At 44.8% G+C, this 25,327-nt stretch overlaps 1 protein-coding gene across 3 annotated transcripts in view; it reads right to left on the bottom strand.

Annotated features, from left to right (window-relative positions):
• MYO1D (myosin ID) overlaps window positions 1–25,327 on the bottom strand; it is a 275,272-nt gene that overhangs the window by 34,059 nt on the left and 215,886 nt on the right. For all 3 annotated transcript variants that reach the window (XM_063138455.1, XM_063138456.1, XM_063138457.1), the window contains one exon: window positions 24,094–24,248. In XM_063138455.1, coding sequence (XP_062994525.1) covers window positions 24,094–24,248 — 155 coding nt within the window. The remainder of the gene's footprint in view (window positions 1–24,093; window positions 24,249–25,327) is intronic.

Here is a 25,327-nt window from a genome sequence, read left to right as displayed (position 1 = left end):
ATAAGAAAGCATATCAATATGCTGATGACACACAGCTCTATCTCCCTGTGACAACTGAATCAGGTGAGGCTGTGCGGGTTCTGGACCAGTGCCTAGACTCAGTAATGGGCTGGATGAGGGCCAATAAACTGAGACTGAATCCTGGCAAGACAGAAGCCCTGTGGGTGAGTGGTTCTGGATGGGGTTGCACTGCCTCTGAAAGAACAGGTTCGTAGTTTGGGGGTACTCTTAGACCCATTTCTGTCATTGGAGACTCAAGTAGCCGCCACAGCTCGGAGTGCCTTTTACCATCTTCGGTTGGTTCGCCAACTACGTCCTCTCCTGGACAGGGATAGCTTGGCCACGGTGGTACAGGCATTGGTAACCTCAAGATTGGATTACTGCAACGCACTCTATGTGGGGCTGCCCTTGAAGCTGCTCTGGAAGCTGGAGCTAGTGCAGAATGCTGCAGCTTGGCTGTTGTCTGGAGCTGCCCCTTTCCAGCATGCAGGTCCTTGCTGAGGGAACTGCACTGGCTGCCTATTTGATACTGGGCCAGTAGTACTTGTGTACAAAGCCCTAAACAACTTGGGATCAGGATACCTGGGAGAGCGCCTTCTCCCTTACCAACCTGCCCGGTCACTGAGGTCATCTGAGGGCCTGCTCCTGGTGGTTCCACACAGATCCATCCTCCGATTGGAATCCACCAGGGGAAGAGCCTTCAGCGTGGTGGCGCCCCTCCTGTGGAACTCCCTGCCTCTGGAGGTCAGGCAGGCTCCAACCTTGTACTTGTTTCAGCGCCTCCTGAAAACATCTTTATTCCAAGAAGCCTTTCCTTAATATGCAGCCTTGATTCTCTGTTTTTGCTTCTTTTAAATTTTGTTTTAACTGTTTTATTCTGTTTTTATTTTCATTTTATCTTGTACACCACTCTGAAATTTTTCAATGGGGAGCGGTATACAAATATTCTAAATAAATAAATAAATAAATAAATAAGTATCTAGTAGGCTCATTAAATGAGGATGCTGTTATTGGCTGCATTTGATGAGAGCCTGATATTCCAACAGAGAATCTCATAGGGCATCCACTGCTGAAATATTTGGAGGATTTTCAACACAGAGAGAATTCTATCTGCCACACACAGTTTCTCTGAAGACTCCAGATAAAAGCTGACAGCTTAGAGGTTTTTCTCCCTACTGCACTACCATGTCCTGAACTGAGGTTACACTAAGCTCTACAGGTAAGCTCAGCCTCAGATCAACATGAGGGGATAGCCAATGAGATGATGGCACACTGAGATAGTTATACAGCCTGGGATGGACAGCTGACGATCTGCAGCAGTCGCCAATACACTTGCCACTTATGGACTGAGAAGCTCAACTCTTGTTTAAACAGAAAGCAAGCATATAGCCCTCATTGGTTTTGGAGAGAAATGGAGGTGTGAGAAATTTAACAGTGGCACCCAGCTGGACTATTGGTCCTTCAGTGCCAGAGGCTTTAAGGTTGGGGCTGCACTGAATATTATTTGATGTTGATTTGCAGCACCTGGTGAAATTCCCTCTTCATCATAACAGTTAAAGCTGCAGGAGCCCTGCTCCCTTTTGTATCTGGTCACTCTACAACTATGTAGTTTTCTGTCATAGATATAGTAAAAACAATTTAATTTTAAATTGCAGCTCGGCTCTCTGGAAGATGCAATTTCCAGGTAACTCCTGGTGGTGGCAGCTCTGGGCTACGGAAGGGAGGAGTGGAAGTGGGCCAGGGAGGAGAAATAGCTGTGAAGGAGAGGTGAGGGGGTTGCAAGCGGGGAATGCGGAGTTGGGGCTCCCATGGACTCCCAGTTGGCCTTGTGGCCAGCAAGCAGGGCCGGTGCCAGACTATTTTGCGCACTAGGCAAGGCAAGCTACTTGCACACACACACACACACACCAAAAAAATTGTTGGAAATATGTGTTATATCCAGTCCATGCAATTGGTTGTTTGCTCACGATTATTACCAAAGCACTGTATATTGTATAGAAGTGAGGCAGAGTTTACAGCAGGCGAAGCCTCACTAGTGATACTGGAGGTCTGCCTTGGTGTCAGCAAAGGTGATGAATTAGACTTTAAAAGGTAGACTGTCTTCAGGGCCCATTTGGCAATTTGATAATCTTTTCCTGGGCACTACCACAAAATGGCTGCCATGGGCTGAGGTGGGGTGTGAACACACTTAACAATTCCTTTGAACCCACAGTTATCAGCACCATAGGAAAATGTGTTAATTTTTTTTTAAAAAAAATCAGAGGGGTAGGGGCACCTTGTTTTCTGGGGGCACATTGGCACCATGCTGCTTACCCCCCAAATAAGAGCCTCTTAGAATTCACTTGTGAAAAAGTTCCATGCATATGTCGCTTTCCCAAGATATACATTAAATTCAGAATTACAAGGATGGGATTCTTGATACTAAGCTCTTCGCTAACTCATAACAAGTAGTCCATCAAAATATGTATACTTTCTAATAAAATGTAGTAGTAATAATTAGGGGTGTGCACAGACCCCCCCATCTGCTTTGTATCTCGATCTGCAACTTATGGATCGGGTCCTTTCCGTGCCGATCTGCCAGTGGTCTGCTTCGCTTTGCTGCGGAGCTCCGGATCTGAATCGGAGCTCCACAGCAGTGGCGCCACCGCCAGGTAAGGCCCCCTCCCTCCTCCCCCTTACCTGCATCCGTCCATGGTCCAGCATCTGTTTCAACTGAGCCCGAGGACTCAAACAGGAAGACCAGGCTGCAGCTGTGGCCTGGTCTTCCGGTTTGAGTCCTCGGGCTCAGTTGAAACAGACGCTGCCGGACCACGGATGGACGCAGGTAAGACCCTGCCCCCCTACCTGGCTCCACCGCCATCACCGCACGCACACGACTTACCTGGGCTGTCACGGCCTGTCACCAGCTACTCCGCTTGGGGCCTACACTTCCGGGTTGAGCCGCAGGCTCTAGTGAAGCCGGTGACGAGCCACAACGGATCAGGTAAGACCCCCCTCCCCTTGCCTCCTTACCTGGCTCTGCCACCGCTGCTGCACAGGCGGCGGCAGTGCCAGGTAAGCCCCCCTTACCTTTTTCGGAGCTCCGGATTGAGGCGAAGGATCCACCTTCATCTTGAACTGCTCCGCGACACTGCCCCCCATCCCCTTCGCCTCCGCCTTAAGGGGAGGCGAAGCACCCTGATCCACTTCTGCTTCTCTGATCCGAAGCGAAGTAGAGCACAGCCCTAGTAATAATAATAAACGTTTGGAAGAAAGCAGCTTGTCTGTGGACGCCCTGCTGAACTTTGATCTCCTGCTATATGGACACCTACTAAAGTCTGTGACTAGAAAACAAGGATGGCAAAAGTGTACCAAGGTTTCAGATTGAAAAGGGACAAAAGCAGAGTGAGAAAAGGAGGAGGACTGGAAAGGGGAGAAATTGTCAGCAACCACCACCACAATAATAATAATAATAATAATAATAATAATAATGTTGCCAGGGTATTTATATCCAGTCCGGGTTTTGCAGGCGTCTCTCCATAGGCAGAGTTCTCTGACTGCTTAGAACGGAGTCAATTCCATGCCTTTTTCTTCCTCTCTCTCTCTTTTCCCCTCTCCCTAACTTCCCCTTCTTCTTCTTCCTCACTTTCCACCACCAGAGAGGGGGCAGATGGTGGCTAAATTCCGGTCTGGGTTTTGCACACCACCTGCCCCTCTGTTAGAAATAGGAAAATTCAGTAATCAAGGCAAAGGGGAGGGGGAGAGAGAGAGAGGAAGGGAAAAAATCCCAGATCAGGGCAGCTTTGATGGTGCATGCGCACCACAAGTCTCCATCCCAAACGCACACATTTCCCTGTACTTGGAAAGTCACCCAAAGCAGCCCCAAGTGCTTTTGCTCTCACCTTCCTGCCCCCACTGCGGCCGGGCCCAGGCCTTCCCTCCCCATGGAGGACCCCCAGCCCCTCACCTTTACACTTTTTCCATGGCTTGTCCCGGCGAGCGCCCAAGCCGCTGCTGCCAGTGCTACTCCAGCAACTCTCTCTCTCTCTTTCCCCAGGGCACGCTGGGGTTTTGGCAAGAGGAGCTGCACCTGGAACGGGGGGGGGGGCATTGTATGGAGGGAGGGCAATGCAGTTGGAAAGGTGGCTGTGGCTATACTGGGGTGGGGAGGATGGAAGGGAGGGGTCATGGGCAGAAGGTGCTTTGCCACTGGCAGAGAGGCATTTACAAATGGGGAGAGGGTCACTTTGCATGGCATAGTCTGCTCCCCTCTGAGGTCTGCGCCCTAGTTGGCTGCCTAGTTGGCCTAATGGTAGTGCTGGCCCTGCCTGAAGCACCCCGAGTTGAATTGGCGCCATTTCGGAGGCTCCAAAACGGCCTCTGATGCGAGTTGAGGAGGCTGTGCACAGCCATAGCAAGTTCCCCATTTTCAGGGCATGGAGCCCATTTGTGGCCCAGCGAACAGGAGCCCAAGCTGCTGCTAGTGTTGCAAGAGACACTGGAGCTGGCTGTGTGCTTGGCATGCTTCCATGGGTGTAGCTGGAGGTAAGCATGCTGCAGGATGGCTGCTCGGCACTGTCGGCTGTGCTCTGCACCACTGGGTTGGCCCTAGCTGACATGGGAATTGAGCGACTATGTGTGTGTGCAGCTTGTCTTCCTGGGTCACCCACAGCACCCAGTCCAAGCCAGCCAGACCCCATGGCAGATGGGCAACAGGAACAGCCGCCACCACCAGCTCCCTGGGAAAAGTGCACTGGGGACCCACTGGGTAAAAGAGCCAATAGGTGCCATACTGGCACCTTCATGCCTGCCCTGGATATTTTCTCAAATTTCTCAAATCCCAACCCCCCTGGGCTCCCAAATAGGGTCCAAACACTGGGGAAATCCTGACATATGGTCACCATAGATAAATGGGTTTGTTATTTTATTCCAGTTCTATTTGCTACCACCATTTCTCTATCCTACTGCTTTGATGCCATCCCCCCTTCTAATTTCTGGTTGCTTCTTATTTCTGAATTAGTCACAAGGGCAATCCCAGCCAATCAGGGATCACATTGCAAATAGAATGATTTAACACTATATAACCAGATTCGGCCACCTGTCTGTGTTACTGAGGGCAAATGAAGCCAGCTGACAGAAACAGAGGGGCAATGCAACCAAATATGTGAATATTGTTCTAACTCTGTATTTTAATCTTATGTCAATTTTGCTGCGTGGTTTTTATCCTGGTTGTGCTTTTTATACTGTATTTTGTATTTGTGCTTTTAACCTGTTGGTTGTTTTATTATGGTTTTAATTTTTGTGAACTGCCCAGAGAGCTTCGGCTATTGGGCGGTATAAAAATGTAATAAATAAATAAATAAATAAATATTGTTGCAAAAAGTAGTAAAAGAAGGCACGGACTTTTTAACACTGCCTGAAATATACACCTAAAACAGCAAGTACTTTTGGTTCAGCCCTATTTAAGTTAACTAATAAAGAGTCAGAAGTGAGCCCCAAGAGTCTTTGGCCTAATCTACACCAAGCAGGATATTGCACTATGAAAGCAGCATATAAAAGGCAGGAGCCACACGACTGCTTTATTAGGGTGACCATATGACCGGATTTGCCCGGATTCGACCGGGTTTCTGATGGCAAATCCGGGAGGGGGAGGGGAAATCCGGATTTTTCTTTCAAAGAGCAGCTCTGATGGGAATTAACAAAAATGCTTATAACGTCGTCATTTTTTAAGATAAAGACATGAAACTTGGCACAATGGTAGCTCTTAGGAAGGGCTTTAGTCATACCAAATTTGAAACAGATCCGTTCATCCATTGATTTTTTAGGAATTTTTTAAAAATTGAGGTTTTAAAATTATTATTTTTAAAATCATCATTTTTAAAGATAAAGAGATGAAACTTTGCACCATAAAAGGATTTAGGTAGAGCTTTAGCCACACCAAATTTGAAACAGATCCGTTCATCCATTGATTTTTTAGGAATTTTTTTAAAAATGAGGTTTTAAAATTATTGTTTTTTAAACTGTCATTTTTAAAGATAAAGAGCTGAAAGTTGGCACCATGATAGCTTTTAGGTAGAGCTTTAGCCATACCAAATTTGAAACAGATCTGGGGCCAGTAGTAAACCCTGTTAACAACAACAGCAGCTTGCAATGAGTGAAGATACAGTCAGAAAAGATATTTGAGGGAAGGGGAGAATGCAACACACAGAGTATAGCAAAAGCTTCAAAGTACAGCAAAACCTACAAAAGTAGGAGTGAGTGAAGTTAATTTCAAATACATTGGATCTCTCATTTGTTCTTTATTTCAGTGATTTTAACGTTAAGATGTTATGTAGAACAGATTCGTCTTAAATGTGTGCTGTAAAATCAGACATGTGACCAAGGCTATGTTCGGGTGGGCATACCCTCTTGGTGCTGGACACGCCCCTTTGGGGGCGACCATGTTGTCCTCCTTTTTGGTTTCCAAAATATGGTCACCCTAGCTTTATAGTGGTATTAAAGTGCACTGACAACTATTGGGGCCCATTGACACATACCATATACTGCTTTCATACCACTATACCCTGCTTGGTGTGGCGCCTGCCTTTTATATACAGCTTTCATAGTGCAATATCCTGCTTGGTGTAGATGGACTTGATGGCCTTGTAGGCCCCTTCCAACTCTGCTATTCTATGATTCTATGTTTCTATGATTCTGATTAGGCCTTTTTCTCAAGAAGTATCTATTCCTCAAGCAACATATGGAATCAGTGTCTGGAAAAGGCTGACTGCAATCTGCATTTGTTTTCAGTTTCAAGCACAAAATATGGTCCTTCTTGGCACGGAAATTGGATTTGGGTTTCTGCTATGTTTTTGCTTTTTGTATTTTGAATCAACAGCCCCACCTAATGTCACTTTGTGAACTCCACAGCTTTAACCTGGTATTACTTGAATTGCCACATTTCTGACAAGCAGTTGAGTGTCAGTAAAGCTGGAATTTCCAGTTCTTGATTGAAGAGAATGCTAGATGAGACAGGCTTGCCTAGGCAGGCTTGTCATTTGCTCTTTTCATACTTTTTATGAAAACCTGCTGATCACAGGAGGGTTCCAGCCCAAGATTATGCCCTGAAATGTTTAGTTAAACCCTGTGATTAAGCAGGGATTTCTGTATCAGTGTCAAAAGGGTGCCACTGTCTACTTACTCCCCCTTTAACATTCTAAAACACACAGAAAATAGACTTCCTCTACAGCAATTCATTACTCATAGATTTTTTGACTTTCAAAACAAGTAATACTTCCTACAGTTATTATTATTATTATTATTTATTTATTTATTTATATAGCACCATTAATGTACATGGTGCTGTACAGAGTAAAACGATAAATAGCAAGACCCTGCCGCATAGGCTTACATTCTAATAAAATCATAATAAAGCAATAAGGAGGGTAAGAGAATACAGTAAGAAGAGGGGGTATTTCCTAGATACCAAGATAGGCATACACGATTAAAAGAAAGAAAGAGTCCATCTGATTAAGCTAAATTTAACAGAAATTCAGCAAGTTATTCTGTTCACTTGTTCTTGGGGCTTTGCATGATCAAAATGTGCTCTAATTGCAATTAGCATTTATATGACACTCCTTCAAGTTCTTTCTCAATGGCCCCATTCAGACAACATGCTAAACCATGCTGCTTAACCACAAAATGGTTAATGGAATGCATTAAGGACAATGCAGTCCGTTAACCATTTTGTGGTTAAGCAGCATGGTTGTCTGAATGGGGCCAATAACAAAAGTGTGATATCTGATCCACATGCCTTTGCTAGGAACTTCTCCTCTGCATTCCTGGAAAACATCCCAGTTTAGATCCATCATTGTCTGAGAGGCACTCTGAGAGCTACTCTGCACATGCTCCCACCTAAGTGGGACTTTGGATTATTAAGAACTTGTCATAAAAAGTACTGTCAGGCTTTTCATACACTTGAACTCTTGTTTGCTGTGGATTTCTTTGTCGTCAGTGTACTGGCAGACTTAGAATCATAGAATAGCAGAGTTGGAAGGGGCCTAAAAGGCCATCGAGTCCAACCCCCTGCTCAATGCAGGAATCCACCATAAAGCATGCCTGAAAGATGGTTGTCCAGCTGCCTCTTGAATGCCTCTAGTGTGGGAGAGCCCACGGCCTTCCTAGGTAACTGGTTCCATTGTCGTACTGCTCTAACAGTCAGGAAGTTTTTCCTGATGTCCAGCTGGAATCTGGCTTCCTTTAACTTGAGCCCGTTATCCCATGTCCTTCACTCTGGGAGGATCGAGAAGAGATCCTGGCCCTCCTCTGTGTGACAACCTTTTAAACATTTGAAGAGTGCTATCATGTCTCCCCTCAATCTTCTCTTCTCCAGGCTAAACATGCCCAGTTCTTTCAGTCTCTCTTCATAGGGCTTTGTTTCCAGACCCCTGATCATCCTGGTTGCCTTCCTCTGAACACGCTCCAGCTTGTCTGCGTCCTTCTTGAATTGTGCAGCCCAGAACTGGATGCAATACTCTAGATGAGGCCTAACCAGGGCCGAATAGAGAGGAACCAGTACCTCATGTGATTTGGAAGCCATACTTCTATTAATGCAACCCAAAATAGCATTTGCATTTCTTGCAGCCATATCGCACTGTTGGCTCATATTCAGCTTGCGATCTAAAACCATTCCAAGATCCTTCTCCTTTGTAGTATTGCTGAGCCAAGTATCCCCCATCTTGTAACTGTGCCTTTGGTTTCTATTTCCTAAATGTAGAACTTGGCATTTATCTCTATTAAATTTCATCCTGTTGTTTTCAGCCCAGCACTCCAGCCTATCAAGATCACTTTGAAGTTTGTTTCTGTCTTCCAGGGTATTAGCTATCCCACCCAATTTTGTGTCATCTGCAAATTTGATCAGCGTTCCCTGCACCTCCTCGTCCAAATCATTAATAAAAATGTAGAAGAGCACTGGGCCCAGGACTGAGCCCTGCGGCACCCCACTCGTTGCCTCTCCCCAGTTTGAGAAGGTTCCATTGATAAGTACTCTTTGAGTCCGATTCTGTAGCCAACTGTGAATCCACCTAATAGTTGTTCCATCTAGCCCACTTTTAGCTAGTTTGTTAATCAGAATGTCATGGGGTACTTTGTCAAAAGCTTTGCTGAAGTCAAGGTATATGACATCCACAGTGTTCCCACGGTCCACAAGGGAGGTTACCTTATCAAAAAATGAGATTAAATTTGTCTGACAGGACTAGTTCTTGACAAATCCATGTTGGCTTCTAGTGATCACCGCATTGATTTCAAGGTGTTTACAGGTTGACTTCCTTATAATCTGCTCCAGAATTTTCCCAGGGATGGATGTCAGACTGACTGGTCTGTAGTTCCCAGGTTCCTCCTTTTTGCCCTTTTTGAAGATAGGGACAACGTTAGCCCTCCTCCAGTCGCCCGGCACCTCACCCGTCTTCCATGATTTTGCAAAGATAATAGACAAAGGTTCTGAGAGTTCTTCCGCTAGCTCCTTCATTACTCTAGGATGCAGTTCATCGGGCCCTGGAGACTTGAACTCTTTCAAGGAAATTAGGTGTTCTTTGACCATTTGTCTATCAATCTCAAACTGTAATCCTGCCCCCTCAACTTCTGCTTCACTTTTTCCAGGGGAGTTATAGACCCGCTTTTGGCAGAAGACTGAGGCAAAGTAGGAATTGAGCACTTCAGCCTTTTCTTTGTCATCTGTTATCAATTTGCCATCCTCATTAAGCAGCTGAACCACCATTTCTTTCCTCTGTCTTTTACTACTCACATATCTGAAGAAAGCCTTCTAAATGCTTTTAGCATCCCTCACTAATCTCAGCTCATTCACAGCTTTAGCCATTTTGGCACTTCTGCGCCACTTGTCTGTACTCTTCTTTTGTAGCCTGGCCTTCCTTCCACTTCCTATATGTATCCCTTTTTGTTTTCAGGTCATCTCTAAGCCTTTTGTGGAGCCACATTGGTTTCCTCTGTTGTCTTCTATCTTTTCTCCTTGTTGGAATTGTTTGTAACTGTGCCTTTAAAATTTCATTTTTTAAATACTCCCACCCATCCTGCACTCCTTTTCTCATTAGGCTCATTTGCCATGGGACCTTACTTATTATAGTTCTGAGTTTATTAAAATCAGCTTTCCTAAAATCCAGAGTACGTGTATGGCCACACTCAACTTTTGTCTCCTTCATAATCAAGAATTCAAGTATGACGTGGTGACTTTCCCCCAGAGTTCCCGTAACTGCCACTTCATCCAGTAAGTCATCCCTATTGGTCAATATCAAGTCAAGGATTGCTGATCCTCTAGTTCCTTCCTCCACTTTCTGTAGGAGAAAGTTATCACCCACACATGTCAGGAATTTCTTGGAAGGGCCACTTTTGGCAGTAATGGTCTCCCAACAGATATCAGGGTAATTGAAATCCCCCATCACTACATCACATTTCCTTGAAACACTGGCAATTTGTTTCTCAAAAGTTTCATCCTTGATTGGGTGGTCGGTAGTAGACTCCGATTATCATGTTCTTTTTATTCCTTGCCCCATTTATTTTAATCTAGATGCTCTCGATGGGGCTCCCAGTCTGATCCGCCTGTATTTCTGTGCAGGGATAGGTATTTTTAACATATAGTGCAACTCCACCTCCCTTTCTATTTCTTCTGTTCTTTTTGATAATAATGGCAACCCTGTTAAATTTTTAAAAGGTTTTTAAGAAGGATAAAGAATTCAGCCATTGTTACAAAATAAATGTCATGCCAATTATTATTAAGCAAATTGGAAAGGAAGGTCTATGGTTCTAAAATGCATTATTTAAAAGGAATATCACCTCCAAATCATCTCAACTCACAGAAAACTACAGCCACCCCCCTGACACACACACACTGCAAACATACACATGCATCCATTCATAGTAAAACAACCAGGCATCCCATTCACACATGAATACACACACACACACACACACACACACACACACTTAGGGTCACGTACTCCAAAACACACACACGCACACATCCATTCATTCAAACACCCCATGCACCCCATGCACCCCATTCACCCATTCTCTCTCTCTCTCTCTCTCTCTCTCACACACACACACACACACCTCAGTCTTACCTCCTACTTGCTTCTTCTCCTTCTCCTCCTCAGCTGGCATTCAGTGCTGGGGGGGAGCTGGAGGATGGAACGCATCCCCTAGCCCCCCTGGCAATCGCGCCAGAGCAGCAAAAAGGCTAAATCACCTGTGGGGGGAGGCGGGGGCTGGCAGACGCCTTCCCGGAACTCCTGGGATGCGTCTTCCAGCTTCTCCCCCCACGGGTGATCTAGCCCTTCTGCTACCCTGATGCAATCACACCAGTGCAGCAGAGGGACTAGATCGCCCCGGGAGGGGACGTGTGCAGCAGCCCCCACCCCTGGCGATGCTCTAGCCATCGGTTTGGCTGCCTTGATCATGGCAGCCCAGCTGAAGGCTAGAGTGGCTCTGGGAGGGCGGGTGCATCAGCCCTTGCCCCCATCCCTGCTTTTTGCCTGGACAAAACAGGGAAAATGGGGATTTCCCCCGATTGTGTTTGGGGGCCCCGTTTCTGGTCATGTCCAGGCAAAACCAGGCATATGGTCACCCTAGCTAAGACCCCAAACTTACTTATGCATTGATCAGATAGTTAAAACAGAATAAAATACAATAAAGCACAAGCACAATAATAAAGCCAAGTGGTTTTTTTTGTACATATCTATTTGGGTTGCCCTGCATGTTTTGACATATTGCAGATACAACATGACTATAAATTCAATTATAAAATGCAACTCTGAGCAAAGAACTTGTGTGAAACATCCATGCCCTTTCAAAATATAATTATACAAACACAGGAATACAAATCAAGCCATCTAAAGTCTAGCATGGTGACACTGGCCAAGAATGAGTACTTCCTGAGGTGTTTGGACATTCTTGTTTTAATTTTACTCCTAGATCCTTAAATTTTACCAAGGGTTCTAAACATCCATTCAATTTCTGGTGACCTGGGCTACCAAGGGCAAGATGGATGGATGATATTCTGGAGGTGACAGACTTGACCTTGGGGGAGCTAGGGGTGGCGATGGCCGACAGAAAGCTCTGGCGTGGGCTGGTCCATGAAGTCACGAAGAGTCGGAAATGACTGAACAAATAAACAACAACAAGCCATGGGGATTAGCTGATCAATTGCCAAATGTTCCTCTGAAATTGGAATGGATTGGGGTTTCAATTCTAGAATGGGCAAATATTGCTCAGTTTCTCACTTTGTAAAATGAAAACAATACTAATTGTTGGAAAAATAAATTAGAGAGGGAAACTGTGTTTCTCAGCCTAAGCGCCAGTGATAGGAAACAGTGCAACAAAAGTGGCCCCTTACTGTTCTAGACCTGTGCTACCTGCGCTTACTGTTCTAGACCTGTGCTACCAAATGTGATACATTCACTGGACCAGTGATACATTCACTGGACCATTTAAGGCTTGCCACCTCCAACACATTTTTTTAAAAAGAGCCAAGCTAAGACATTCTGACTACAGCTGTAATGGAAAGCTTTCTTATGAATGGAAAGCAGTTCCACAAATCTAACAGAGTGGGAGAGGCAATTAAGTTTTTAGTGTGTTGTGTTTGTTTGTTATTAGCTCAAAGGAGAGATGATGGGAAGTATCTATACAAGGTGTGACATGGTCCATAGCTAGACCTCAGGTTTATCCCTGGATCGTCCAGGGGTCAAACCTATTCATCTAGGTGACACACAGGGGATCCAGTGCTCAGGCAGGGGCGAACCCTGGATGATCCCAGGATAAACCTTATGTCTAGCTGTGGCCTCTTTCTCATGAATGCTAGGAACTTAAAAAGGATCTCAAATACCTTCCAAATTATGCAAGTCAGTGATGGGATTCGCATGTCATGATAAGCCATGGTGGTTTATTAGCTACTGTGAGTATCTTATATACCACCATGGCTTATCAAGTCATCTTGGAGTGCTTTTCCGCAACCAGGGTGACTTATTCAGCCAAAATAACCCACCCTGATAAACCATGGCCTGCAACGAGGCTTATTGAGTCATCTGATGCTCCATGTTGGCTTAAAGAGTGCCTACAGAGTCCCTTGACAAGAGCAGTCAAAACTGCTGCTTTGCTCCAGCAGTTACAGATGGCCAATGAGAAAAGCTCTAAACTGCCCCTGAAACAAACAAACAAACAAACAAACAAACAAAAAAGCAGCATTATATAGCACCAATTGCTTGATATCTATAATACAGGACCATGGAGCAGCAAATCAGTGAAACAGCACTACTGCACTATGGTGGAAACCAAAAATAAAGGGCAGCAGAAAGAGCCAATCGACAGAAACCCAAAGTATGCAATTGCGATTTAGCACTATTGCGAATTAGCAGGTTTTAACACCTAATTTAACTTAAATTTAAACTTTGCTGTTTTAATCTCATATTTTAACCTGTATTAATTTTTGCTGTGTGGTTTTATTCTGGTTGTGCTTTTTATATTGTATTTCATATGTGTGTTTTAAATTTGTTGGTTGTTTTTATGCTCTTCATGGTTTTAATTTTTGTGAACCTCCCAGAGAGCTTCGGCTATTGGGTGGTATAAAAATGCAATAATAAATAAATACATAATTTTGATTGGGTGCCTCCCTTCTAGGGGGAGCTGTGTATCAAGTTTTGTCCCAATCCTGCAAATTTCCAAAGGTTTGGTGCACCCAGGGTTTTCACACCTCTGAGTGGAATCGCTCAGGGTTTTGATGGATCATTGTGCCTCCGCCCCCCAGAAGCTGTGTATCAACTTTGTCTGGATCATGTCAAGATCGTGCAAACTTCCAAGGGTTTACTCCCACCACTTACTGAGTCAGAGGACTGTAGAGGGAGGAGGGGCGTGGACAGGGAAAACAAGCTACGTACAGTAGCTTATTTGCCTGATTATGTGGAGGATAAGCTAGTGTGAGTAGTTTAAAACTGATGCAGCAAATGCTCAGGACCAAGTACCTTGTGCAGGGATTGTTAGCTCAAACAGAGCCATTTTTTTTCAATCATACGCTACTTTTATCATACGCTACTTTCACACACATTTAAAAATATACAACTATATACAAAGCCGCAACCATAAAAAGGCATAACTAGCAGTTTAAATTGTTTTTAGTCTTCAATCAGGGTAACCATATGAAAAGGAGAACAGGGCTCCTGTATCTTTAACAGTTGTGTAGAAAAAGGAATTTCAGCAGGTGTCATTTGTATGCATGTAGCACCTGGTGAAATTCTCTCTTCATCACAACAGTTAAAGCTGCAGGAGTCCTGTCCTCTTTTGTATAGAGTGACCAGATACAAAAGAGGATAGGCTCCTGAAGCTTTAACTATTGTGAAGAGGGAATTTCACCAGGTGCTACATGCATACAAATGACGCCTGCTGAAATTCCCTTTTCTATACAACTGTTAAAGATACAGGAGCCCTGTCCTCCTTTCCATATGGTCACCCTACTTCAAGAGATTGTTTTAACATCAAACAACGCTTTCATGTCTGCCATGGAATCTTGGGGAATGGAAGAATATAGGTGCTGCATAGTTTTACATGGAGTGTTTGGCCCCACCAACAGCCTGCATAGACGTTTTCCCCTAGAACACTTTCCTATGGCTCTGTATTGAGAAGTTGGATATTTTTCAGGGACATATCTGCCATTACTGATCTTGACACTGTGAAACACCCTGGCAAACTTCTGAGAGATCCCTTACCACAGAGATCTCAAAACCAAAGCGGCAGGACACAGGCAGGCACTCTTGGAGAATACAAATGATCTAGACTTATTTCAATCTGGGTTCCAACTTGTTACAGGACTGAATCAACCACAGTCACCCTGTTGGATTACCTTGATAATCCAACAGGTTCTCTCGAACCTGTTAGTTCTGCTCAATTTCTCAACAGCTTTTGATACCATTGACTATAGTATCCTCCTGGACTGGCTCTGTGGGATGGAAATCAGAGGCACAGTGGTCGGGAGGGGACCAAGTCCTAGCCCCTCTCAGGGAGTAGGATGGGTGAGGAGGATGGGGCAACCCGCTACCGCAAAAGGAGCTGGTAAGATATTTCCTTTCTCTTTCTCTCTCCCTATTTCTGCCCCACATAACCCGATATCAGCATCAGCGAGCTCGCTTGGAAACACACCTTTCCTAGCAGTGCTGCCACCTGTGCCTCACGAGGGCACGGGGCTTGCAGCAGCATTGCCAGTGGGGAGGAGGGGGCCAGGGATGCCTCACTCTCACATGCCTTCCTCCCCTGACCACCCCTTGACTCCGTCACAGTAAATGTGCTGTTTCTCTTTCCCACTGTGTATGTGGTTGGAACAGAATTGCATAGATGTATAGAAAAATCGCATTTGCTCATAGCATGTGTCTCCCCCTCCAACTACTATTTTAGAAAATTCTTTGACATATATAAGCAGTCGCGTCAGGCATTTCCAGCGCAGTGCCTACAGTGTTTGTAGTCTTTCTCATGTGCAAGCACAACAAGCCCGTAGCTTTATGTTTATTTATTTTCATTTATTTATTTATTACATTTTTATACCGCCCAATAGCCGAAGCTCTCTGGGCGGTTCACAAAAATTAAAACCACAGTAAAACACCCAACAGGTTTAAACACAAATACAAAATACAATATAAAAAGCGCAACCAGGATAAAACCACACAGCAAAGTTGATTATAAGATTAAAATACAGAGTTAAAACAGTAAAATTTAAATTTAAGTTAAAATTAAGTGTTAAAATACTGAGTGAATAAAAAGGTCTTCAGCTGGCGACGAAAGCAGTACAGTGTAGGCCCCAGGCGGACCTCTCTGGGGAGCTCGTTCCACAACCGGGGTGCCACAGCGGAAAAAGCCCTTCTCCTGGTAGCCACCTGCCTCACTTCCTTTGGCAGGGGCTCACGGAGAAGGGCCCCTGTAGATGATCTTAAGGTCCGGGCAGGCACATATGGGAGGACCCGTTCCTTCAGATAACCTGGCCCCAAACCGTTTAGGGCTTTAAATGTTAATACCAGCACTTTGAATTGGGCCCGGACCTGGACTGGCAGCCAATGAAGTTGTAAAAGGACTGGCATAATGTGATCTCGCCGGCCAGTCCCTGTTAATAACCTTGCTGCCCTGTTTTGCACCAGTTGAAGTTTCCGGACCGTTTTCAAAGGCAGCCCCACGTATAACGCATTGCAGTAATCCAAACGAGAGGTTATCAGAGCATGGATAACTGTAGCTAAGCTATCTCTGTCCAGATAAGGGTGCAGCTGGTATATCAGCCTGAGCTGATAAAAGGTGCTCTTTGCCACTGAGTTCACCTGTGCCTCAAGTGACAGTTCTGGATCCAAGAGCACCCCCAAACTACGGACCTGATCCTTTAGGGGGAGTGCAACCCCGTCCAGGACAGGGCAAACATCACCTCGCCGGACAGAAGAACCACCCGCTAACAGTACCTCCGTCTTGTCTGGATTGAGTCTCAGTTTGTTAGCCCTCATCCAGTCCATTACCGTGCCCAGGCACTGGTTCAGAACAGCCACTGCCTCACCTGGGTTTGATGAAAAGGAAATGTAGAGCTGGGTATCATCCGCATATTGATGACACCTCAGTCCACATCTCCAGATAACCTCCCCCAGCGGCTTCATGTATATGTTAAACAGCATAGGGAATAAGATAGAGCCCTGCGGAACCCCGTGGCTTAGGTGCCACGGCACAGAGCAATAATCCCCCAGCACCACCTTCTGGAATCGGCCATCCAAGTAGGAGCGGAACCACTGCAACGCAGTACCTCCAACTCCCAGCTCAGACAACCTATCCAGAAGGATACCATGGTCGATGGTATCGAAGGCCGCTGAGAGGTCCAGGAGAACCAACAGGGTCGCACTCCCCCTGTCTCTCTCCCGACAGAGGTCATCCCACAGGGCGACCAAGGCAGTTTCCGTTCCAAAACCAGGCCTGAAACCCGATTGAAATGGATCTAGATAATCCGTTTCATTCAAGAGTGCCTGGAGTTGTCCTGCAACCACCCGCTCAAGCACCTTGCCCAGGAAGGGGATATTAGCCACCGGCCTGTAGTTGTTAACATCTTCCGGGTCCAGATTAGGCTTCTTCAGGAGTGGTCTAATTGCCGCCTCTTTTATGTTTTAATTCAATCATGTGATACCACCTTTTAATTTTAAAATATGGACTGGTTCATTGTTAAGATAAGAAAAGGAGCAGACAAACTGAATTATAATTAATATGCTGATTGTAGTGCAATTATCTCAGACTCCTCAGTTAAGAACTTACATGATGATAATGTTGCCACCGCTTCGAGTGCGTGCAATAAACTGAGTAATGAGCAACAGAAATAGACTTTGTCTCTTAGTTCAGGTCAGTGTAGTTCCTATTCAAAGCCATCAAACATTCCATCTAATGACCCAGTCTGTGATATTCCAAAAAACAGATTAGAATGCCAGTCTTGATTATCTAGAGGTCCTTTTCTTCTCCTCTAATGATCCAGCAAACAAAGGTCACACTGATCAGCATTTGTGGTGGCTGGCATCTGTGAGCGAGCAAGGAGGAGAGCCACAGCGGCTGCCCAGGGTGCCACACCTATCTTGCCCTCTGGGATGCTCAAAAGGCAGCCTGCCACCCAGTTGGTTATAATGTGTATGGGAGCAGCAATATGTGTTGTGCAGGGCAGAGGGAGATATGGTGATGGCAGGGCGAAGTGCCATTACAGGGGAAGGAGAGATACAGTAGATATATAACACCCATCTCATCTTCTAGTCGCCCTACCAACCTGGGGAACTTGGAGAATGAACTAGGCCACCCACAGAAGTTCTCCTTGCTCCTATGTAATGCCAGGTCAGTTAAAAATAAAACCCATATCATCTGTGACCTCGTTCTAGATGAGGAGGCTGACCTGGCATGTTTCTCAGAGACCTGGCTGGGAGATGACAGTGGTCCAACATGGGCCCAGGCCCTCCCAGCTGGGTACTGTGTTAGTGAGCAGGTAAGGGAAAATGGGCGGGGCGGCAGGGTGGAGTAGCTGTGGTCTATAAGGATAATCTCAACTTGACCAGACTTCCAGTTCATGAATTGAATCACATTGAGTGTGTGTATCTGAGTGTGTACCGGCCACCCCGCTGCCTAACAGACTCCCTGGCTGAGCTCACAGAACTGGTCTAGGAGCTGGTGTTGGAGTCACCCAGGCTTTTGGTCCTGGGTGACTTCAACATCCCATTTGAGGCCAGTCTGTCTTGTGAAGCTCGGGAGTTCATGGGCCTCTCCGAACTGGTCTCTGGACCCACACATTCAGCAGGTCACACCCTTGAAGCTGTTTTCATTTCCGAACAGACAGATCTGTGGGCAGAGATGCTAAATACCTCTGCATTGTCATGGACAGATCATTCTCTGGTCAGGGTTAGTATCATGGCTACTATCCACCCCTGCAAGTGTGGTGGATCTATTAAGATGGTCCGCCCTCGAAGGTTGATGGATCCTCTTGGATTCCAGAAAGGCTTAGAGGGTTCTATGGCTGGTATCGTTGACTTTGAAGCCCTAGTTAACAGATGGAATCAAGACCTGACTAGGGCTATCGACACGATCACCCCCAAACGTCCTCTCTGGCCCACTTCTAATAGGGCACCATGGTATACAGAAGATCTCAGGGAGCTGAAGTGGGAAGGACGACGACTGGAGCACCAATGGCAGAAAACTCGACTTATATCCGACAAGACACGACATAGAGAACATCTTCATTCCTATGGGGTGGCAATACATGCAGCAAAGAAAGTTTTCTTCTCTGCATGTATTGTGTCTGCGAATTTGTGTCCAGCTGAACTGTTCAGGGTGGTGAGGGGGTCTAACGCAGACACCTTCCCCCCCTGAACCCGACTTTAGAGCCTTCGGTAGTTTGCTGTGATGCCTTTAATTATCATTTCACAAATAAAATCTCTCAGATAAGAGCTGACTTAGACACACTCCTTATAGTAGAAGTTGACAATGGAGTGTCTAGCGACTCCGCAAGTAGGATTACACTGGATCAGTTTCAGTTAGTGAGTTCCGAGGACGTGGGCAAGCTGCTTGGATGAGTGAGAAAAATGACTTGCCCTCTCGATCCCTGCCCTTCTTGGCTGGTCGCCCAGGGAGGAGATGCAGTTAGACTGCAATTACAACATATTATCAATGCATCTCTCAGGGAGGGGAGTTTTCCATCATGCTTAAAAGAAGCGGTAGTACGGCCGCTTCTAAAAAAGCCCTCCCTGGACCCCCTGGATTTATATAACTATAGACCAATATCAAATGTACCATTTTGGGGTAAGGTGATCAAGAAGGTGGGTTGCAAACCAACTCCAAGCAGTTTTGGATGACACAGATTATCTAGACCCATTTCAAACTTGCTTCAGAGCAAGATACATCGATGAGACAGCTATGGTCGCCTTAGCAGATGATCTACGCTTGAGTATTGACAGGGGGGAGTGTGTCCCTGCTGGTACTTTTGGACCTCTTAGCAGCTTTCGATACCATCGACCATGGTATCCTTCTGGATTGCCTGAGGGGATTGGGAATCGGGGGCACTGTGCTTCAGTGGTTCCAGTCTTACCTCTCGGGCAGGTTCCAGATGGTGATGCTTGGGGATAGCTGATCCTCAGAGAAGGAACTGCTGTGTCATGTACCACAAGGTGCCATCCTTTCCCCAATGCTATTTAATATTTACATGAAACCACTGGGAGAGATCATCCGGAGGCATGGGGCGGGGTGCTATCAGTATGCTGATGACACCTAAATATATTTCTCTAAGCCTTCCACAAGCTAAGGATAGTGTGTCTCCTCTGAATGAATGCTTAGAGTCAGCAATGGGCTGGATGAGAAAAAACAAACTGAAGCTGAATCCAGACAAGATGGAGGTGCTCACTGTCAAAGGCCGCAGCCTGGGTTTGGAGGTGTGTCAACTGGTTCTGGATGGGGTTACACTCCCCCTGAAAGACTGTGTTTGCAGCTTGGGGGTGCTTCTGGATACGTCGCTCCAAATGACAGCCCAGATAGATGCGATGGCCAGGAGTGCCTACTATCAGCTTTGGCTGATACGCCAGCTGCGTCCCTTCCTAGAGTTAGAAGACCTAAAGACGGTAGTGCACGTACTGGTAACTTCAAGGCTCGACTTCTGCATTGCACTCTACATAGGGCTACCTTTGTGCCTAGTCCGGAAACTTCAACTAGTTCAAAATATGGCAGCAAGGCTGGTCACTGATACACCCAGGGGTGACCACATTACACCAGTTTTAAAATCTCTTCAATGGCTGCCAAATAGTTTCCGAGCAAAGTATAAAGTGTTGGTTATCACCTTTAAAGCCCTACATGGTTTGGGTCCAGGCTACCTGCAGGATCGCCTTCTCCCGTACAATCCGCCCCGCACACTCAGGTCCTCTGGGAAAAATCTACTTCAGCTAGCAAAAACTAGATTAACAACTGTTACCCAGAGGACCTTCTCTTCTGCTGCTCCCAGACTGTGAAATGGCCTGCTGGAGGAGACTCATAAACTTAACAGTCTACTAGCATTCAAGAAAGCTATAAAGACTGATCTCTTCTGGCAGGCCTATCCAATTATTATTATTATTATTATTATTATTATTATTATTATTATTATTATTATTGATAAAGGATTCAGAAACTGTCATAGGGCTAACAAATGTTTAAAAACCGCTAACTGTCAAAATCTCATGTGTTGAGCTGTTCTTCACGGTCAAGTTTCAATGGGTGAAACCTACTGCTGTATTGTTGGATGACAAGCAAGCAGACTTATCTGACTAAACAAGAAGAATGGTGCAACAACCAAAGTGTAATGGAGTGAATTGAATTGGAAGTATTCAGAGAGATCTTTTTGTAGTTGTTCTCAAACCAATTGTTTAGTTAAAAGACGAGGGTCCAAGCGCCAGAAATAAGAGTTGGGGTGATCTTCTGAAAGTGTGAAGTGCTATCATGTCTCCCCTCAATCTTCTCTTCTCCAGGCTAAACATGCCCAGTTCTTTCAGTCTCTCTTCAGAGGGCTTTGTTTCCAGACCCCTGATCATCCTGGTTGCCCTCTTCTGAACACGCTCCAGCTTGTCTGCGTCCTTCTTGAATTGTGGAGCCCAGAACTGGACACAATACTCTAGATGAGGCCTAACCAGGGCTGAATAGAGAGGAACCAGTACCTCACGTGATTTGGAAGCTATACTTCTATTAATGCAGCCCAAAATAGCATTGGCCTTTCTTGCAGCCATATCGCACTGTTGGCTCATATTCAGCTTGTGATCTACAACAATTCCAAGATCTTTCTCATTTGTAGTATTGCTGAGCCAAGTGTCCCCCATCTTGTAACTGTGCATTTGGTTTCTATTCCCTAAATGTAGAACTTGGCATTTATCCCTATTAAATTTCATTCTGTTGTTTTTAGCCCAGCACTCCAGCCTATCAAGATCACTTTGAAGTTCGTTTCTGTCTTCCAGGGTATTAGCTATCCCACCAAATTGTATGTCATTTGCAATATTGATAAGCGTTCCCTGCACTTCATCATCCAAATCATTAAGAAAAATGTTGAAGAGCACTGGGCCCAGGACTTGGCATAGCTAAATCCCTACTTAAGAGCTACTGGGGTGCCAAGTTTCATCTCTTTATCTTTAAAAATAACAGAGCTTTTGGTTTCCCATAGGGTATAATAGGGTGGTTATAAAAAAATGGAACGGTTCTCCTATGGGTAATCTGATGGAGCAGTGCATCACCTCATTGGAGCGCTGCTCTGATTTTAGGACCGGCCCCCTCTGCACATCCCTAGAGCTTCTCTACATCCTCCACCTTCCCTTGGTTAACTTTGGAGAGATATTTTAAGCCAAAATAACTTGGAATGCATTACCCAAAATGAACTGTACAACATGTTCCCCTTTGTTGGAACATTCAATATAAGGCCAATTATCAAATGAATTATGTTAAAATTATTGGTGCCCAATTTATTTACTTGTTTATTGTTTGTTTATTATAACAGGAATCCTTCCTCTTCATTGAAGATTGAGGAGTTTCACCATGCTCCACCTTCGTTTGCAAGACAGTTCTAAAAAGATTCCAGGAAAGGTATCTTTCAAGCCCATTCCTATCTTCTAAACCTCTTTCATCTATACATTGTAGCCTTCACATCTAGACCCACTTTCCTATCATGCATTTGTATGAATGAGTTGCAATTCTATTTTTGAACCAGTTTTTGACCAAAAACCTAGCCACTTTAGCGCACCCCTGCTCTGGTTGTCCAGTGGGAAAGATTGCAACCAGTCTTCTTTTTTGAGTTTTGCTTCTTGTTTTCTCTTAATCCCATTGTGATCAAGCCAAACTCTCCAGCGAAGTTGACTTCACACATAAAATGTCCTGGAGCCCTATGTGCACAATAAACAGGTGGAAGAGGGAATAAGAAGTGGACTGCTCACAAGGAGCTGGAAATGGTAGCATGTCATCTGGTTTGCATGTCATGTGGTGAATCAGATCACACATGGTTTGCTTTTAAGTCCTATCACTGGGTTGTCTCTCATCCAACAGCCTACAATTCCAAGTTTAGATATCTTGATAAAAGATCCAAGAATGGGGTGCCCCTGGGTCAGCAGAAGTGGCTGGGCAGCTGGGAGCCAGCACACTCACTCATTCACTTTTCTTGCTTCATAATTATCCACGGTTTAAACAAACCCTGGGTAGCCGTGAGGTGCAATCCAGTTCTCTGTGTGTGTGCATATAGATAATTTTAGTCCCGCCCTCCCCTTTTGTCACAGTGACTATCTGTAAAGACTAGCAAATCAGTTAATGAGCCAGAGTAATCATTGCACATTAGTGCAGACCCTGTGTCACCCTGGGGGCTAGTAGTCTGAGAATGATTGGATAAAAACATGTTTTCCCATTTCCCTTGCAACTGGAACACTTTTTATTCTTTTTAAAAGTAAATGTACTGCAAATAAACCAGCAAAAAATGGGGGAAAAGATTGTTCACCATTTCTTGAAGTTTGAGGTCAAAAACACATGAAGTAAGATTTTTCTCTCTTCTCCCTCTGGTGTCTTTTCAGCTCTTTCTCCTCAGCTTCTCTTCCTCCACTAACTGTCATCAACTGACTTTTCTTCAGCCCCTTTTCCAACTCTCTGTGCCTGTCCTTTCATTGACCTAACATCCTAAGAGCTCACACCAGTAAGCACTAGTAAGTACATACATACACATACTGAGTCACATGTTACAATATATGCAGTGTGGGGCATATGCATTAACTTGTTCTTTGCTTCATCCATTTATTTCCTCCCTTCCTGAGCTGCCCAAAGCTCAAGTTTTGAACTTTTTCAAAGTTTCAAAAATTTCTACACTGCTCAAGCTTCAGTTTAAAATCAAAATGAGCAAAATTGGTCTGGTAGATCTCTAGTAATAAGCTTTACACTACTGTATTTTTATATAAGATATTTTGTTTCTTCTGTGTTCAATAAAAATCCCCATTTCCAAAGAGACCTCTGTGTGTGTGTGTGTGTGTGTGTGTATCTTTGGGTCATCTCTGCCAATACGCAGTACAACCAAAGTTCATCCCTTAGATGGTTGTATGTTGGAATGTGTACAATCTTATACATGTGTCAAGAGAAGACACATGTACAACACAGACTCCATGGAGATGCCCAGTGTTTGGGGTTATTTTATTACTGTAGTAAATATCTATTCACTACAGTAGTGAACAGTACTACTGTTCAGTACAGTACAGTAGTACACTACAGTATAGTAGTACACTACTGTAGTGAATATCTATTTTATTACTGTAGTGAATATCTCACACCGCCCTTGAATCCAGATTTAGATGAAGGTGTAATTCATACATTTTAAAAATAAATGAATAAATACCTGTTTAAACAACTAGTACAAAATGCTGTCCCGAAGCATCAGAATTTCCAGCTCAGCAACTTTTCAATCTAGGTAATAACAATATTTCCCTAAGTGCAAAGATGCTAAATTTCCTTGATGCAAGTTGCATATGCAAGAGGAGACCAGAATGATATCTGCCATTAAATGTCTTGATGTCCACATCTCCATTTGTTTCACACTTAGTGATCTGTATTCAAACTCACCTTTTAAAGTGATTTGCTAGAACTCCAATCAACTCCCCAATTTTGCTCTGATTGAATGGATCCATGCTAAGAAGGCACACAATTAGATCCTTGTTGTCTTTTGTGTGGAAAACCACAAGTTGGTCCATTCCATTGGAGATGCTCAATCCTGTCAGCTGGACAAAGTGAGAGGGGAATGTTAAAGCTAACATGCCTTAGTGGAAGTTTTGCAGAAGGGCATAGAAATAGACTAGAAACATTTACTGGCATTTCCAAGTCTGTAATGTACTGATCTATCTTTCTAGCTTGAGACTTAAGAAAGTGTGTTCATAAGAAAATAAGAAGAGCCATGCCAAATCAGACCAAATGTCCACCTAGTCCAGCATTCTTTTCACACATTGTCCAACCCGCTGCCTGTGGGAAGCCCACAGCTAGGACATGTGTGTAACAGCACCCTCCCACTCATGTTTCTCAGCAAATGGAATACAGGGGCATACTACCTCCAATACTGAACCAATTTCTCGAGAAAGGAGCCGCTTACCCACATAGGCCACAGCTAGACCTAAGGTTTATCCTGGGATCATCTAGGGTTCGCCCCTGCCTGAGCACTGGATCCCCTGTGTGTCACCTAGATGAACAGGTTTGACCCCTGGACAATCCAGGGATAAACCTTAGGTCTAGCTATGGCCAAAGCCTCAATCAGGATTCAGTTTATAGGGCACATCTAGACCACTACTGAATACAAGGCATTGGTTCAGGGCTTCACAGTTTACCTGCTTCCAATATTACAGAGAAATAGAGCTGGCTGTCATCAGCATATGGTGGCAGCTTGCTCCAAATCCCCTAAATGCTGTTTCCAAGAGTTTCACATAGACGTAAAATAGCATTGGAAATAAAATAGTGCCCTGTGGCACCCCATAGCCTAAAAGCTAGGGGGGCAATAAACACTCCCACAAGACTACTCTCTGAAACCAACCCTGCAAATAAGACCATAACAACTGAAGAGCGGTGCCTCCAATATCCACAAAGTTGGTCCAGGAGGGTACCATGGTTAATAGTATCAAACGTAGTTGAACGATCCAGAAAAAGCAACAGGGTAGTTATTTCCTCCATCCCTCTCCTGGTGAAGTTCACCCATCAGGGTGACCAAGGCCAATTCAGGCCCCCAAACAGCCCTGAACCCAGATTGGAAAGGGTAAAGAAAATCTGTATCCTCCAAGAATGTCTGCAATTATTCAAGGCAGCAGACATTTAC

The sequence above is a fragment of the Elgaria multicarinata genome, chromosome 11, assembly GCF_023053635.1.
Source record: "Elgaria multicarinata webbii isolate HBS135686 ecotype San Diego chromosome 11, rElgMul1.1.pri, whole genome shotgun sequence".
Taxonomy (NCBI): Eukaryota; Metazoa; Chordata; class Lepidosauria; order Squamata; family Anguidae; genus Elgaria; species Elgaria multicarinata.
Note: the sequence above shows the minus strand (reverse complement) of the source record. Positions and strands in the feature narration are given on the sequence as shown.